General features: G+C 44.4%; 1 protein-coding gene and 1 long non-coding RNA gene across 7 annotated transcripts in view; one reads left to right on the top strand and one right to left on the bottom strand.

Annotated features, from left to right (window-relative positions):
* MAP4K3 (mitogen-activated protein kinase kinase kinase kinase 3) overlaps positions 1 to 12057 on the top strand; it is an 83974-nt gene extending 71917 nt beyond the window's left edge. For 5 of the 6 annotated variants that reach the window (XM_014964555.1, XM_014964554.1, XM_014964557.1 and 2 more), the window contains 7 exons: positions 75 to 178; positions 951 to 1122; positions 4232 to 4300; positions 4415 to 4507; positions 5555 to 5625; positions 8023 to 8078; positions 10556 to 12057. In XM_014964555.1, the coding sequence (XP_014820041.1) occupies positions 75 to 178; positions 951 to 1122; positions 4232 to 4300; positions 4415 to 4507; positions 5555 to 5625; positions 8023 to 8078; positions 10556 to 10643 (653 nt within the window). In that variant the 3' untranslated portion in view covers positions 10644 to 12057. Of the gene's footprint in view, positions 1 to 74; positions 179 to 950; positions 1123 to 4231; positions 4301 to 4414; positions 4508 to 5554; positions 5626 to 5735; positions 5911 to 8022; positions 8079 to 10555 lie in introns of all 6 variants that reach the window. The other variant, XR_001414350.1, reaches the window with a different exon arrangement.
* A 1566-nt stretch (positions 12058 to 13623) lies between these two features.
* LOC106901671 lies at positions 13624 to 18401 on the bottom strand. The gene is made up of 2 exons (XR_001414351.1): positions 18168 to 18401; positions 13624 to 14151 (listed from the first exon to the last, which is right to left on the bottom strand). It is a non-coding gene; the product is annotated as an uncharacterized LOC106901671 (long non-coding RNA).
* Between the last annotated feature and the right edge of the window lie 121 nt (positions 18402 to 18522).

Genomic DNA, 18522 nt, shown 5'->3' with positions numbered 1-18522 from the left:
ATTTAGTTGGAAATTGTTTATAATTTTGTATTTGCTTAGTACACTAATGTACTCTACCTCTCCTTTTTTGGCAGTGAGGAATCCCTACACAGGCCACAAGTATCTTTGTGGAGCACTACAGTCTAGCATTGTTTTGTTAGAATGGGTTGAACCAATGCAAAAATTTATGTTAATCAAGGTAATATTACGATAAGGTGGAATACTCCTATGTTCAGTTCTATTTATCTTGTAATGACTTGTTAAGAATAAGTATTAGCCGTTTCTTGAGTTACTAGGCTTTTCTCTTGGTTTCTCTTAAATTACACTGAAAGTAGTTATTTAAATGTGTAATATGTATTAACTGGCCTAAAATATTTACAGGAATGTTCTTGTTTTCGTGGTGCACTTCAGTTAAAAAGCAAAGCCTTTCTCTCTATGAACACTGTCTTTTAGTTGCACAGTAAAAAAACTCTGGCTGACAGACACGATGGAGAGGAGTGTTAACATGGGTTAACAGCAGGCTTGCAGGGAGAAGGTGACCACTCATTCTATGCCCTGTGACACTGGAGGTGCCCAGGCTTGTTATCACCCCATCTGACACTACCTGAAGAGGTAGAGCCAGGGTGCACTCATGTTTGTAGAGAGACAGCTGCTATAACTTGATCAGTGTGGGAAACAAGGCTTAGAGACTCCATAGCTGGGGAGGGCAGTGATGGCTATAGCACTCTTGTCATCTGTGGGCAGCTGCACAGGACACACGTGATGAAAGACATCCTGTCTTATTTAACTGAATCGTCATGAAGACTCTTTAAACTCGGGGGTTTTGTATCTATAAATTACTGTTACCTGAAAAAGTATATTTAATGTTACAAAATACATGGCATAAAATTTACCGTACAGTTTAAAGAGCTAATAGTAACTCAGACTAAACTTGTTTCCCTTCTAATATCTGGTTTTGTTTCTTAATCTAGCACATAGATTTTCCTGTACCTTGTCCACTGAGATTGTTTGAAATGCTGGTAGTCCCTGAGCAGGAATTCCCTTTAGTTTGTGTCGGTGTCAGTAGAGGAAGAGACTTCAACCAGGTGGTGAAGTTTGAGACTGTCAACCCAAATTCTACCTCTTCATGGTTTACGGAAACAGGTTTGTGTGCTCTTGTAATTGCATTCAGAAATGTTCTTTGCTGTTCTTTTATAGATGAAGGACTAGAAAGGTAGTTTCCTCTGTGGAAGCTAACGGTTAAATCATTAAGGCTAAGTGATCATTATAAGTTCTCTGTTTAAGGGGGTGTCTGGTTGTACCTGCTTGCACATGCACTTTTTTTTTTTTGACATTTCTACTTGTTGAATTGATTTGATTTCATGAGATTTTGAGTATAGCAGAGGATGGAGTTCTGGTTTCTTGCATTTCCATAAATCAGGCTGTACTTGACTACTACCCACTGTTGCTGTTCTGTGCTCTGCCCTAGCACCACTTCTATTATTCTGATGTTTATGGAAAGCAAAAGGGATTAGGACCACTGGTAGCAGGAAAACAAGTACCTGTCCATCACTGGTCTGGGTGCTGTGAGTGAGGAGGCCACCATTCGAGCAACAATAGAAATTATCTTAAGAAGGAAGTGTGCTAAGAATTACTTCCTTGCAAGTTTCCCCCCAAAACCTAGATACAGTACTGAGCTGACAGCAGTCATAGGCTTGCAGGTTTAGAAGTAGTAAATAGCTTTGCTGTTACTAGGCATGGAGTCCTTGTGATCCATGATGAATTTATACACAGCCCTGTGCTGGCACGTACGTGTGTACCAGTCGGCTGAGTACTGTGGAATTCACTAAGGAGTGCGGTTTCCGCTAGGAAGATCCCTGCTGACTTTCTTGCCACTAAAAGGTGCGACCGATTTTGACACAGTTTAAAACATAGTTAAAATAGACACAGTGATTAGTGGATGGCCAGTTAATGTATCTGTGTGACTTAAGTAGAGTCCATAAAAGTAGCATGCTGAAGATAAATTCTTTGACCCATAATGTCCTGTTGTCATTTTTCTCTCTGTATTGTCTGCATCAGTGTGTCAATACGAGCACAGTAATCCTTTTCTGGTTCTTTTTTTTTTTATGTGGAAAATTTAACATTGTGTCTTCCAAAAACAGTACTTTAGCTTCCTTGAATCATTTGTGTATTTTCATGTTTTGTCTATGTTGCTGTTTTCTCCTTTTTGTTTGACTCTAATTTAAACCCTCATGTTGCATCGGTTAATTCCTGTCCCCTGCTGGCAGGAGAGTGATAATGCTATGAAACAGATATTTTCAGTGTTTTTAAATGAGGAAAGTGTGTACCATATGGTCACAAATAGCTTCCATCAAATGGTAGTTTTCATTATTTGATATCGGACTTTTTTTGTAAATGTCTGATAAAGACGTTTTTTAAAAGTTAGCTGGCAGAGACTTGCTGCAGGGGGGTTTTCCCTTTGCCATCCTTCTCCTGTTAGCTTCAGCCAGTGCAGTGCATGTTTCCACATTGCATAATGTGGTTGCCGAGATGTGTATCCCCCAGTCCTTCTGTTGCATGCTTGCATCATGGCTATATCAACTTTTGGTTAAGAACATACATTAGAAACTGGATAAGATCATAAATGTATACCTTCCAAGATAAACAGCAAAAGAGAAATGGAGGGACTGGCTCAAGGAGCTCACCAAGCCTCTCTCCATCATCTGTCAACAATCCTAGTCAACAGGATTGGTACCAGATGACTAGAGGGTGGCTAATGGGACACCCATCTACAGGAAGAGCCGGAAGGAGGATCTGGGAAAATACAGGCCTGACAGCCTGACCTCGGTACCGGGAAAGATCATGGAGAGGATCATCTTGAGTGAGCTCTCACGGCAAGTGCAGGGCAGCCAAGGGATCAGGGGTCTAGGAAAGGGAGGTCCTGCTTAACCAACCTGATCTCTTTCTATGACCATATGACCCGCCTTCTGGATGGGGGGAAGGCTGTAGACGTTGTCTACCTGGACTTTGGTAAGGCCTTGGGCATGTTTAGTTTGGAGAAGAGGGAGCTGAGCTGAGACCTCATTGCCCTCTACAGCTCCCTGAAAGGAGGGTGTAGAGAGGTGGGGGTTGGCCTCTTCTCCCAAGGGAATAATGACAGGACCAGAGGAAATGGTCTGAAGTTGGGGCAGAGGAGGTTTAGATTAGATCTTAGGAAGAATTACTTTCCTGAGAGAGTGGTCAGGCACTGAACAGCCTGCCCAGGGAGGTGGTGGAGTCACCATCCCTGGAGGTATTTAAGAAACGTGTATACATGGCACCTCAGGGCATGCTCTCGTGCCTGAGATTGTAGGGGCTTGGGGTTTTTTGTGTGTGTATGGTTGGACTCGGGGATCTCAGAGGTCCTTTCCAACCATGACGATTCTGTGATTTGTGCCATCAGCCTTGAAGAGTTCTTTTGCTTCTCAGTGGGACCACGGATTTTATTATTTAACTGAAAGCTGCTTTTGTTTTTTAGATAACATGCTCTGATTTCTCATCTCTAACAATTTAACGAGTTTTTCTTTTCTGTGTGAAAAAATGCCTACAGAATCACTGGCAGTAATGCTGAATTAGTAAGAGCTGCTTTTTGTGTAATTTGGATGTTAACAAACAAATGGACCAGAACTACACTTCTCTTTTGAGTTGACGTGTCCACTTGTGGGTCAGATCCTCCTGTTTGCTGTGATGGAGACTTCTGCAGCTGTAACACACAGAGAGAAATGTAACCCTCTTTTAAGAGTTCAGAGAAGGAAGTAATCCCCTATTTTTGGAACATCTGGGGATGGAAAGTCTGAAAATAGCAGGAAGAATTAAGTACTAACAAAAGTCCATGGCAAGATTTAGAAAAAAAGGCATAAGAAAAATCAAATGAAACAGCATTCAGGTTCAGTGTGGGCAGTCTCATATAGCTGCCTTTTTTTGTAACAGCAATATTAAATTACACTAACAGAGAAAAAAGGGGAGAACAATGTACACGTGAGTTTGCTTTTGTGACATGACTCAGAAAAGGCTGGATTAAGTCCATACTTTAATATTACAGTTTCAGTTTTCCTGTCACAGTCAACATTTTGGATAAGTGGACATGCCCTCTCTAAGGGAAGAGAAATGTCACTGGTAAGATGATTATTTTAAGTAGATAAAAACACACCCCATAAATTGTCTCAGTATCTAGAATTTATTTCAAATTTTATGGTAATTTATGCTATGAAGTAACACTTTCGTTTTTTTATAGACACTACAGAGACAAGCGTTGTACATGTAACACAGCTGGAGAGAGATACCATTTTGGTGTGTTTGGATTGTAAGTTTTAGTATCAAATAAATACTTATGCATGTACATGCATACTGTCTGTCTTCAAATTAGGGCACATATTGAACATTTATTCTTGGTTGACATACCCTATTTATTGTCTAGGCTGCATAAAAATAGTGAATCTGCAAGGCAGGTTAAAATCCAGCCGCAAACTGTCATCGGAGCTCACGTTTGACTTTCAGATTGAATCAATAGGTAAGCTGGATTTCATTATTAATATTGAATATCTGGATAGATAGTGGGAAATCACCAACCATATGCCATTTGACAAGAGCAGGTGCTGGATTCTGCACCTGGGATGAGGTAGTCCTGGTTATACATATAAATTGGGGGACAAGAGGCTGGAGAGCAGCTCTGTAGAAAGACATGTGGGGGTTTGGGTTGATGGTAAGTTGAATATGAGTCAACAGCGTGCCCTGGCAGCCAAAAGGGCCAACCGTGGGGATGCCCTGGGGTGCATCAAGCACAGCTTTGCTGATCAAGGGAGGTGATTGATTGTCCCACTCAACACCGCAGTGCTGTGGCTCCACCTCCAGTAGTGTGTGCAGTTTGGGCGCCTCAGTATAAGGACATCAAAATATTAGAACGTTCCAGAGGAGGGTGACCTTGTCTCAAAGGCAAAGCTTACAAGGAGAAGCTGAGGTCACCTGGTTTGTTCAGCCTGGAGAAGAGAAGGCTGAGGGGTGCCCTCATCGCAGTCTACACCTTCCTCAAGGGAGGGAGGAGAGGCAGAGGTGATGATCTCCTATCTCTGGTGACCAGTGATCGGACCCAAGGAGATGGAGTGACCCTGCATCAGGGGAAGTTCAGATTGGACATTAGGAAAAGGTTTTTCACTGAGAGGGTGCTCACTCACTGGAACAGGCTCCCCACAGAAGACTTTTCTGCTAAAAATTCAGTATATATTTTCTGCTAGTATTAGAAAGAGGAGGGGGTTCCCATTCAAAGAAAAGGACATGTTTAGGACTAGACAGAAGGAAAGTTTTAGAGCTTTTTCTTGGTGGATGGGAATGTTTTTAAACCCTGTTCATTAAACAACAAAAACCAAATAAATAAACCTATGTGGATACTTTTGAGGCAGGTTCAGAGATTCTGGTGAGACATTTTGCAGTCTGGCTGGGTGAATGTGACAGAGTAAAACACACATGCACAAATTTCAAAATTGCAGTTGTGCTTTTAAGGCCAAAAGCATATGAGTTGACATTATGCCTCAAAACTGATTCCAGTGTTCTTTGTTACCAGTCTGTCTACAAGACAGCGTGTTAGCATTCTGGAAGCATGGCATGCAAGGAAGGAGTTTTAGATCAAATGAGGTGAGTACTGCATTTTACTATGAATTCTAGCTTCTGATATAAGCCAAGTAGAGGATAAATGCATAATGTGTAGTCTGAAAAGGAGTTAAAAAATTTCATTAACTTCCTAGGTTAGACCTGGACACTGGATTCTCATTCTAAGTGTGTTTAATAAGCTACAAACTAATTAGTGAAGCTATACAAGAGTCCCTGTCAAGTCCTCCACAAGAGACTGTGCCGTGATGCCATAGAAAGCCTAATTTTTTATAACATTAATCTTCACCTTAAATTGCCTTGAAGACCAGTGTAAGTCCCTTTAGCCGCTCACACGCTTTGGGCTTTGCCACTGTTTGCACGCTGCCCTGCTGAGCTTCAGCTTTTTGTCAGTGTCAAATGAGTTGCCCATTGGTTTAGTCTCTTCCATGTTCCCTTGGCTTACAAGTACTTCAAAGATTTTAGTGCCCAGCTTTTACAGGAAGCATTTTCCATTCTCAGCAGAAAAATGTCAGATCGACTGAAATACTTTTTTCTAAGAAATCTGCGTAGCTCCTTTTTTTGGCCAGTTTGATGTGAGTTTTAGACATAGTTAACCATTATAAGTATCTTCCCAACTCTTTTTTTTTTTTTTTCTTACTGTGAACCTTGTGCATCTATGTGTTAGTGGAAATGCTGTGTTTTATAGGATTTCAATGAGTCTTTTAATTTGGTTATTAAAGAATTTTAAAGACTTCACCAGTTGTTTCATCAATATTGCATTGGCTGAGAAATTGAGCTCATTATGACTAATTGTATTTTTAGGTACACATAGTCACACCATGCCAAACTTAGATATTCCACATTATTACACAACTACATTTCTTTGCACAAAGCCCAGCAGCATTCTGCAGGGCTCTGTGGATTACTCCACCTGTTGGCACTCAGTATCTCTGGTCCAGTTGTTCCAAGATGTGCTCCAGAGTGCTGCTGTGCAAGTGGATGCTCTGTTTTGTTTACGAAAACCATGAGGAACACTCTCTTCTTGCTTTTTTATTGTCAAGCCAAAGCCAGCACCTAAATAAAGAGCAGAAGGCAGAACTGAACTGCTGTTCAGAAAGCAAGCCACCCAAAACTTTTTCTCTGTGGAACAGATCTAGGCTAAGCTCTCAGGCATTCTTAAATTCCTTATCTCTCCTGGCTGTCCTACTAGCTTACAGCTATTAATTAAAAAAAATGCAAATAAACTCATTTTCATCTGTAATATGAAAAGCCTGCATTACCAGGCCCAGATCTTGACCATATTCATTACTTTTGGGCAATTTTATACTATGTACTATGTAGGAAGCATACATGGGACAAAAACCTGACCAACCTGACTTTGCAGCACATTTGTGTTTGAAGATATTATTAGTTCAGATTCCCTAATCTATTATCAGTTTGTCCTATTGGGGATGATTTGAGCTGCTTGCCTTCCACAGAAGTCTGATTGAGCGGGGAAAAATGAAACAGAACTGTGTGAATTCTGAGACAAGACACTCAAAATTTGGGCCAAGATTGTGCAGCTTCAGCTCCAGAACAACCAGGGAGTAATTTTCTTAACAAAGTGAGGAACTTTGTTGTTGTAAATTAAAATTCTCTTGCAAGTTCTCTGTGCCAGAAGTGAATTAATTCACTAAGTCAGCTAAGACTACTAGGATCTGGGAAGGACAGAAGAATCTCTTGTTTCCTCAAGAATGTGACATGTGGCTGTGTAGAAAAGGAGCTTTGTAAACAGATCTGCCTGTTCACAGTGTGACTTAAAATCCTTTGGAGTATGGAGTGGGCTTTGGTTAGCTTTATTGATTAACATGATGTCTTTGGTGACTTGGTGCTTATGTGATCGTAAAGATGTATCACGTAAGTACAATTCACTTCCAATAAACAGCTGTCTATTGTGTTTGTCTGAAATGCCAAAATACGATGTTACTTTTTCACAACAGGCATAAGTACCAAAAATTGGATTGTGTTTCTTTGTTAAGGTTTTCAGAATACGAACTTATGTATCATTACTATGATGCAAAATTTCAACAAAATGCATTTTATGTGTGATTTACCTGACTTACCATTTTGGATATTTACTCGAGAGTGACACAAACTGTACCCTTACAGCTTCCTGTTTCAGTCATGGCTGTAAAGAGAATTGCACCAGTACCTTGGATGCTGTGTAGTGCTGAGCCCTGCTGTTGTGCTTGCAGTTGCTACCAGAGGAATTCACAAAATGTGGCAGGAATTACAGAAAACTTAGATCTCATTTAAAAGTGACAGCTGCATTAAATTTTCAACCTAATTTAAATCAGCAGTATATTGTTAATATCAGTCATAGTCAATTCTTTTCTCTAGGTTGATTCTAAAAACAAAATCATTTGTGCACTTAACACGTAAATGCTTATTTTTATTGTCTAGATCACACAAGAAATTTCTGATAATACGAGGATATTCAGGCTTCTGGGATCTGACAGGTATGTAGAGAAGTGAACATGGTGTGCTCAAATAGAAGAATATGATCTGTGTTCTTCCTACTTTGTAAAAGTTCTTGTTTCTTGTGATTCCATTTCTAGTCATCTTACTCATTTCGTTGTGTACATGTGTACCTTTCAGCCCTTCAAATTTACTTCTCTTTCTTAAAATAAGAATAAAATAGAAGTTATTCTAAATATGTTTGTGGGCTTCCAGAAGTGCTCAGCTATGCTAGCAGGGTCTTATTTGGCTGCAGTCACAATCTCCAGGAGTGGCTTGCTTTTTTTGCTGTAATTCTTTTCTTTAACTTGGTGAAAACTTTATTTTAAGATGCTCTGCTGCAGTAGCTCATCAAGATCTACTTCTTGAAACAAATGCAAAAAATACTTAAACATTTAAATATCTCACTTTCACCCCTAGAAAGGGACTCTACCAGTTTTCCTCCCAACATGACAGCTCAAGTCTTGTAAGAGCTCTTGATAATTCCCAATTTATCTGCTTTGCATGACACTGACACTGTGTCCATCTGACCCATCGGAAGCAGCTTGCCAAGTCAGTAACTGCTGGTTTAGAAGCGTCACTGACTTCCTCAACTTTCTCTACCCTGCTGTCGAACTTTGTTCTTCTGTAACAGCCAGATGTTTTGTTTTCTGAGGAGCACATGCTGATGTGACTCTTTTACCAGTAAAGTATTTATATGAAGTACAAAGACAGGCTTTAATTTTTCTTTTGAGAATTGCCTCTGTCTTATGCCACTTGCAGTAAGCTCCCTCTTTTGTGGCATCTTAGAACTACCGAAAAAGCTTCATGTCAACCAAGGGCTTTCTTCTTATTCTTCTTCTCCAGTCTTGATGCACAGCCCTGTAATTACCCATGGCATCAACAGCAGTGAATGGTGCTTTATCGACTACCTCTCAGCAATTTTTCACGGCTGGGGGTTGACGATTCTGCCTTATGTGCAATACCTGATGGCTTTTTAGTAATAGGTAGTTGTAAGTAATGCTCATCTCTGACCTGAGGGGTTTATTCTCTCTGTTCCAGTGAGGTATGCATGGGGCTCAGCTTTATTATGTCATTTTTCTTAGTTGTTGAGAGTCGGCACAGCTCAATTTAGAAACAAGTCTGACTTCACAATGGAGCATGACATTGCAAGTCATGCAATGGAGAAATAATTGGAGAAATAACGTCCCCTTCCCCATATACAATTCCATCTATTTCTGGCTTGCACTAATAGTCTCCCAAATCTGAAAAAATGTTTAAAGACTTTGCACTGCAATAAACATTAATTACAATTTCTTCAGATACCATTTTGCTTGCAGCTCTGTCATATTTGTGCTTGAACTGTGAAACCTTTTTCCCATAGCACATGTCATTGCCTGGACAGTTTCTAGGAACAGGGGTTCTGAGAAGCCAAAAAATTAGCATCAGTCTGATAAGAGCTTGCTTGTTGCTTTCTCCTGGTGGGGCAGGGAATGTCTCGTAGCAGGGAGTGCCATCCCCTTTGTGGAGCACATTAAGCAGAGGGTAGGTTTTCTGAGCGATAGTTTTGAAGCAATCAACCTCTCCTTGGGTGAATGCACAGTAGATGGATTTGAATTTCCCACAATCTGCCTTCACTTCAGGGTGTTTGTGGAGGAGAATGCAATCGTGAACGTCCTGGTCCATTTAGCAGTTTTAGCCTGATAAAAAAATCTCAAGTAGTTTGTGAAACAGAATTATGACTGCTTATTTCTCTCCTTTGAAGAGAATGTTCTTATCTAGGACATCCCTTATGGTCTTTGCTGTTGTTGTGTAGGTCCAGCTAACCCAGTCTCCTGTCACTGGTGCTGGCCAAAAGTGGGTTGCAAGAAAAGACTAAGAGAGAAGATTCTGCACATGGCAGTCCTTTCCTTGAGAACTCACTCAGCCTGCAGTTCTTTATCTGTCAGACTTTCAGAGCTGGAAAAATTTTCTGTGGATTTAGGTTATATGGACTCAGGGAAAGACTAGAAGTGCTCACAGAAGAGTCTGTTTTGGTCATCTGTCATGTCTAATGGCAAAGGGCAGACGAACATCTTCCAGAAGGGGAACCTGATTAATGGGTTAGCTTTGCAAAGCTCTGGGGAAGCAAAAGCCCAGGCAGTAGGGGAGTGATGAACCCTCTTCAGAAGCCCCCATGGAAAGGAGAAGAGGTAATAGGCATACATTGCATCAAGGGAAATTCCAGCTGGATAAAAGAGGGGAAATGGAGGGTGGCTGAACATTGCAGTAGGAGCCCAGAGAGGCTGTGGGAGATTGTTGAAGACTTTGCCTGGACGAGGACCCTGAGCTAGCTTTGAGGTTGGCCTTGCTTTGCGCAGCCTTTGGACTAGAGGCGCCCAGGTCCAGAGAAACGACCACTGGTCAGATGGATCCTGGGAAAGAATATTTACAATTATACCCAGAGAAGTTTTTAAATGAAGGCTGACTTGATGTTGTGGCTTTTTTATTTTCATTTCAGGGTTGTGGTGCTGGAGAGTAGGCCAACAGATAACCCAACAGCCAACAGCAATTTATATATCCTGGCAGGACATGAGAACAGTTACTGAGAACAACATGTGGGGAGCAGCTCACAGCAACCAGGGAACGCTCCTGCTGCAGCAGCATTCGTGGCTGGCTGGAATTGCACAAAAGCTGCAGTAACTCGACTTCAGTTACTTTATAATTTATTGTGGCATGAAAGGAAGGAGAGCATTGTTTGTGGTATGGACACGCAAGCATCATGATAGCACAGACGTGCTTAATTTACTGTTATGTAATCTTTGTACATATGCAGTATTTTTCAGTGAAACTTCTTGCTGAAGAGCTACAAAGATGTTCTGTAGATAGCGGCCCTCCTGTTAAGTACAAGTGTCTTACCTGTACAGATGTAGAAGTCACTGAGGATGCAAAAATGAAATTGGGGTACTATTTTAAGGACTTCTCATGTGTTTATAATAAAGTGGGATGCTAGCAACAAATATAGTACATTTAACAACACTATTGTATTTTATGTAATTTACTAATACAAATTAATCTTAACTTTTAGAAATTGTAACCAAGGCTGTAATCAGATTACAATCTTGTTTTAATTTTGATGCAACACACTGGTGTTCATGTTTGCACAATGTATTGAGATGTGATGTATTTAGTCACAAAGGTAAGCTGTGACTTTGTGGATATGACTTGGGCTTCAAAGTTCCTTTTTTTCAGTTTACTTGGGTAGTTTTCTTTGTGAAACAAACCAGTTAAACACCTGTATTTTTATATTTAATTAAAACTGTCCTTATGATTACTTCTCTATGCTTGAAAACAATAGTTTCTGGATGGGTGACAGCCCCAGACTAGTGGTACCTGGCTGTAACATTGCAATAGGTGTTTGAATTATTAGTGTATACGATGATAAAAATTAATATTACTGTTTGTCTTACTAAATAGTTTCATATCACAATGAAAAGGAGCAACATTCCACATTGTGGAAATGGCTCAAAAGATGTTGCCATTTTGACTTTTTTTGGCCTTACAACCATATTCACATTTCTTGATTTAGGATGTTAACACATGGCCAAAATAATTTAGTTACTACCTCATTCAAACAATACAATGGTTACTACACATCACAGGAACTTAGTTTTGATCAGAAGTATTTTTGATTGCTATTTTCCAATGGAGTATGTAAATGCCAAGTATTAGCAAAATGCACACATTTGACTCCTTTTTTTTGTATATGTTCTTTATATTTTATTGTTATAATATACACTAAAACCAAACTAAATTGAAAGTGATTTATGGCCTGCATTATTGTTTTGATTGGTAATGCTTTGAAATATGTTCCCTAATGTATATAATGTAAAATAAACCTTTTTTAACATGTTGTTGTACAGTTAGATTACCACCTGCACTAATTTTCCACATAAGACTAAAATGGAGCACACTGAGTTTTGAATTCTGTTATTAAATGTTTGTGCCAAACAAGGAAGCTGAGCATTTCTGAATGTGTGGATGGTCAGACCGCTGGCGCTCAACTCAGTTTCCCCCGGCACTGGCGGGCAGGCGTTATTGCTCTTTCTGGCCTTTAAGCAATGGACATGCATATTTGAGATAAGTCTTTCCAAATCACTGCCTCTCCTGGTGCCACCATGCGTGTTCCCTTACGCCGAGCTTCAGATCCACCCTGTGGGAGCAGTGGTGATGGAAGCCCCACTGCTGAGAAGCTGAATTCTCAGAAAAGGCAAGAACTTGTGTGTGTTTCACAGCACACTTGAGCTGCTGCCCAAGGGGGATTTCTATCCTGCCTCCCATGGACTATTCCTCACTTTGACGTACAAAAATTCTCCCAGCTAAATGTTAACCAAGTACAGTATAGCTGATGTGCTACAGAACATGTTTCCTTCTATGGGTTTTTTGCAGTGGCTGTAGCCAAGTGTCTTCCTGTTTGGGGCTGTTGGGCCATTGCTGAATTACAGGCAACAGGACCTAAGGGGTATTGGGGTTTATTCTGGCTGAGCATTTTCAGTAGAAGGATGCATGCTGGCATTCAGCTGGAAGAGCTAAAAATAAAGAGGAAAGGGGCAGAAGGGGAGCATTGTGCTAGGGCAGGCATGTCTCAAATTTGTTGGTATAGCCAGGACACCTTTGCTTTCCACGTGCCACTCTCCAGCCTGGAAGATGAGGAGGAAGCAGCAAAGGGTTCCTGCTGTTTGAGGAATTGTCCTGTTGCAAACTTTGGCGTCTGTACCACAGAACTGCCTTTCCCCCATCCTGAGCTGCTCAGCTCGTTGGCTGGCAGCTGCCCTCAGCTGAGCCCAGATGTCTGGTAGAGCAAAAGGTCTCCTTTGCTGGACCAGCAATTGCCATGAACTGAAAGTTTCCTTGAGCCACGCTCAGTGGGAGCTTCCACCACCCCTATCCTGATGTCGGATGGGGATCAGTGTGCAGCTGACTGATAGGAGCACAGTCAAGAGCCAGGAAACCAAATCACAGGCACAGTGAGTTTAGTGCAGCTCGTTGACAACAGCTTCTCTAACAACTTGTGCAGCTTCCCTTTTTCTCTCTTCTCCTAGCCCTTCTACTCTGGTTGGCTTCTAGCTAGCGGCCCAAGCCACTAACAGGCGGAAGCCTCTTGTGATGTGCCTGTGTGTGGCATTCACCAACCCAGCAGCAAAGTTTGATCAGTGAGGGGTCTCAGCCAAGGGAACAAGGAGTTGGGGTTGTTTGGGTTTGCTGCAGAAATGCTCATGGAAGCAGGGAGGCCAGGGGAATGAACGCTGCTTTTAACCTGTTCTGCATCTCTCCATGCAACGCTGCCTGCCCCCGTCAGAAACAGGATCTGGTCACCTGAAAAAGAGGGAGTTCAGATTCAAATTCAAGTTCTGTTTCTGGCTGCCCTTGACTGAAACCAAGAGCTGTGCAAGGCAAAGCACGTGCTGCTGGATGCTGTTCCCATAATTGGAACCTTGCAATGGGGCTGGGTGAACCCAGCAATGCTGCAAGCAGTGATGGGGGTGGAAGCATCCCCCAGGCAGGGGGTGTTTCTTATACTCCACAGGGTTTGGCTTTAGCAATAGCACTGCTGGTTTTATTGAAGGAATCTACGTGAAGGGTGTAGGGGAAGCTGTTAAGACCAGAGAACATGCCAAAACTTCTTGCTTCTCTTCAAGGAAACGCTCCAGGTTGGTCTAAAATATGGGTTATAGGGTGTAATGTTCCAGGCCTGTGTCGTCTATTGAAGAATGCAGGAGGAGGAATGTGTCTGGGGAGGGGGACATGGACCCTAGTGGGCTCTCAGGTCCTCATTGTGGACAGCAATGCTGGGTTCGCTGTTTGCTCAGCATTATCCTCTACAATACAGCTGCATTACTGTTGCTAGAGGTCTTCTTCCCTCCTTGGGCAGCACCTCCCTGGGTGCAGATTTTCCCTTTAAAGCTAATTTAAATCGAACACTTTCAAATTCAGGTCCCCCTTGCGTTGCTCTGACGGGCAGCTACACCTAGCAGTATCTTGCAGGCTGAATGCAGGAGTCCATCCTCAGCTCCTGGCAGTCCTTCCTGGCGGTGCCTCCTCACATTCCCATGGCAGCTGCTGGGAATAAAGGGATGCTGTCACTTTTTGTAAGACCCTGTTACTCCACCAACCCTCAGGACAGTATAGCAAAGGGCTATGATGACCTTCCACCTTGTCCTCTTCTCCCTCCTCCAGCAGCACTGGGGATTCCAAGTGTCCCTCTGCCACCCACAGACACTGTACATCCCCATAAAGCCACTGGGTGGAACTTCTTATGTTGCACTGGCTCTGGCCTTTGGTTTCTGCTTTTGGTTTCTTCTCCTTCTGACAGCAACAGCAGTTGAGTCTCATCTTCACTTCTTGCCGTAAGGGCAGGTCACCCCACTGCCTGGGCTCCCTGCACCTTCCCATTCCCAGGGATAGGGTGAGAGCAAATGGGCACAAACTTGCATATAAGAAGTCCCACCTAAACATGAGGAGGAACTTCTTTATGTTGAGGGTGGCAGAGCCCTGGAAGAGGCTGCCCGGGGAGGTGGTGGAGTCTCCTTCTCTGGAGACATCCAAACCCCACCTGGACACATTCCTGTGAGACCTGCTCTGGGTGGACCTGCTCTGGCAGGGGGTTGGACCAGGGGGAAACTGGTTGAGGGATCAGGGGCACAGATAATTTTTTCAGCATTACCCTTAGTTGCAGGCGAGAATACTGAAAGGAATAGAAAGGCATACGCGATTAACAAGTGGCTCAGAAACTGGTGCCACCAACAAAATTTTGGGTTTTTTGACCTCAGGAAAATTCACATGGTACCAGATACGACAGCAGCAGACAGAGCACACCTGTCTCAGAGGGGGAGAAAGATACTGGCCTGCGAGTTGGCAGGACTTGTTGAAAGGGCTTTAAACTAGGTCCGAAGGGGTAGGGGGTTAAACACAGGTGAAGCAGAAAAAAACTCAAGGAGAGCCATCAACCTACCAGCTCAGCCAAAAAGTCAGCCCCTTTAGGCACCCAGCTGAAGTGCCTAAACACAAATGCACGCAGCATGGGGAACAAGCAAGAGGAGTTAGAGATGTGCGCACGCCTCCAAGGCTACCACCTTATTGGTATCACTGAGACATGGTGGGATGGCTCTTATGACTGGAGTGTTGGGATGAAGGCTCTTCAGGAAGGACAGGATGGGCAGAAGAGGAGGGGGTGTTGCCCTCTATGTCAAGGACCACCTGGAATGTAGGGAGCTCCAACTAGGGACGGATGAAGACACAACAGAGACCTTATGGGTGAGGATTAAAGGGAGCACGGGGGCAGGTGATGTTACAGCAGGAGTCTGCTACAGGCCACCAGATCAAAGTGACAGTGAGGATGCGGCCCTCTATAAACAGATAGGGGCAGCATCGTGCTCACACACTCTGGTACTCATGGGGGACTTCAACCACCCTGATATCTGTTGGAAGGACAACACAGCGGAGCACAGGAAATCCAGGAAGTTCTTGGAATGCGTTGACGACAACTTTCTTTTTCAAATAATTGAAGAACCAACAAGGAAAGGAGCAATGCTGGACCTTGTCTTTACCAACAAGGAGGGGCTGGTTGGGAATGTCAAATTCAAGGGCAGCCTCGGCTGCAGTGATCACGAGATGATAGAATTCAAGATTCATAACGCAGTAAGGAGGATGTGCAGCAAGCTGGCTACCCTGGACTTCAAAAGAGCAGACTTTGATCTCCTGAGAGATCTGATTGGCAAGGTAGCATGGGAAAAAGAGCTAGAGGGGAGAGGGGCCCAGGAGAGCTGGGTGGTATTTAGGGATTGCCTTCTCCAAGCTCAGGAGAGGTGCATCCCAAAAAAGAAGAAGTCAGGCAGAGTAGCTGGCAGGCCTGCATGGATGAGCAGGGAACTGCTGGGCAAGCTTAGGACCAAGAGGGAGGCCTATAGAGGGTGGAAGCAGGGAAAGATGGACTGGGTAGACTATGGAAAAACTGTGAGAGTCACCAGAAACCAGATCAGGCAAGCGAAAGCCCAGGCAGAACTAAATCTAGCCAGGGATGTGAAAAATAACAAGAACTTCTATAGATATATCAGGGATAAGGGTAAGACAAGGGAAGCTGTGGGTCCCCTCCGGAGGGAAGCAGGAGACCTGGTCACCCAGGATGCAGACAAGGCTGAGCTACTGAATGAGTTTTTTGCCTCAGTCTTCACTAGCAGGAGCCCTGGCCACACTGAACAAGCCATGAAGAGCAAGTACAGGGCCTCGGAGAATGAAGAACCACTCACAGTACAAGAAGATGAGGTTCATGACCTCTTAAGGAACCTGAAGGTGCATAAGTCCATGGGACCTGATGAAATCCATCCACGGGTCCTGAAAGAGCTGGCAGATGAAGTTGCTAAGCCCCTCTCCATCATATTTGAGAAATCGTGGCAGTCTGGTGAAGTTCCCACTGATTGGAAAAAAGGGAACATAACTCCAATATTCAAAAAAGGAAACAAAGAAGACCCAGGGAACTACAGGCCGGTCAGTCTCACCTCTGTGCCTGGCAAGATCATGGAGCAGATCCTCCTGAAATCTCTGCTAAGGCACATGGAAAATAAGGAGGTGATTGGAGACAGCCAACATGGCTTCACCAAGGGCAAATCGTGCCTGAAAAATTTGGTGGCCTTTTACGATACTGCCACAGACTTGGTAGACAAGGGCAGAGCGACTGACATCATCTACCTGGACTTAAGCAAAGCATTTGACACTGTCCCACACGACATCCTGGTCACAAAATTGGAAACCCATGGATTCGATGGATGGACCACTTGGTGGATAAGGAGCTGGCTGGATGTCCACACCCAAAGGGTGGCAGTCAACAGCTCAATGTCCAGGTGGCAGCCAGTAACGAGTGGTGTTCCGCAGGGGTCAGTACTGGGACCAGTACTATTTAACATCTTTGTGGGAGACAGATAGAGTGCACCCTCAGCAAGTTTGCTGATGACACCAAGCTTGGTGGTGCAGTTGACACGCTGGAGGGAAGGGATGCCATCCAGAGGGACCTGGACAGGCTGGAAAGGTGGGCCCGTGCAAATTGCATGAGGTTCAACCAAGCCAAGTGCAGGGTCCTGCACCTGGGACGTGGCAACCCCAGGCACAAATACAGGTTGGGTGGAGAATGGCTGGAGAGCAGCCCTGAGGAGAAGGACTTGGGAGTGCTTATGGATGAGAAGCTCAACATGAGCCGGCAGTGCGTGCTGGCAGCCCAGAGAGCCAACCGTGTCCTGGGCTGCATCAGGAGAAGTGTGGCCAGCAGGTCTCGGGAGGTGATTCTGCCCCTCTGCTCTGCACTCGTGAGACCCCACCTGGAGCACTGTGTCCAGCTTTGGAGTCCTCAACACAGGAAGGACATGGACCGGCTGGAACAGGTACAGCAGAGGGCACAAAGATGATCAGAGGGATGGAGCACCTCTCCTATGAAGACAGGCTGAGGGAGCTGGGATTGTTCAGCCTGGAGAAGAGGAGGCTCCGGGGAGACCTTACAGGGGCCTTTCAATACCTGAAGGGTGCCTATAGAAGAGCCGGGGAGGGACTCTTTGCCGGGAAGGGTAATGATAGGACAAGGGGAAACAGTTTTAAATTGGAAGAAAAAAGATTCAGATTAGATCTCAGGAAGAAATTTTTTACTATGAGGGTGGTGAGAGCCTGGCCCAGGTTGCCCAGAGAAGCTGTGGCTGCCCCATCCCTGGAGGGGTTCAAGGCCAGGCTGGATGTGGCCTTGAGCAACCTGCTCTAGTGGGAGGTGTCCCTGCCCATGGCAGGGGGGTTGGAACTCAATCTTTGAGGTCCCTTCCAACCGTAACCATTCTATGATTCTATGATTCTATGATTCTATGATTCTATGATCTCCAGAGGTCCCTTCCAACCCCATAGTATTCTGTGATTCTGTGAACCTGGACTGCCCTGCTGGCACCAATAAACCCAGGCTATCCCCAGATACAGCACTGGAAAAGCACGAAAAGGCAGGAGAGGAAGGCTCTCAGCTGGTGCTGGCAGCTGCAGGCGGAGGAGAGCTCAGGCCCAGGCTGTCCCTGGGTGTTGAACCCATCCCACAGTGCCCGCCACCTCACCTGAGGCAGCGCTGGGCCGTGTGACGGACAGAGCTGCTGCAGACCGTTTGCTGCTATTTAGGCATCCTGGCACCTTCTTCTCCAGATGGAGGGGCTGGGGAGGGTGCGGTTTTACACCCTGTGTTGCACATACTTCGGAGCACGTGGAGATTTAAACATCAACAGAGTGACTCTCGGAGCGCAAGGGCTCCGCAGTCCGTGAGGTGCTGTGCCGGTGCCCCCGAACGCGCAGGCGAGCTGTCAGACCAAGCGAACAGCTCCTCTCCTCCCCCCGCTCCTCCCCACCCCTCCGCTGCCGGGCCCTCCCGGGGCGGGCACGGCCCGTGGCCTGCCCTGTGCGGCTGAGGGGTCCCGG

This window comes from Calidris pugnax, unplaced genomic scaffold, assembly GCF_001431845.1.
Source record: "Calidris pugnax isolate Ruff unplaced genomic scaffold, ASM143184v1 scaffold219, whole genome shotgun sequence".
Lineage (NCBI taxonomy): Eukaryota > Metazoa > Chordata > Aves > Charadriiformes > Scolopacidae > Calidris > Calidris pugnax.
The sequence above is the reverse complement of the archived record's forward strand: the minus strand, read 5'-3'. Positions and strand labels throughout refer to the sequence as shown.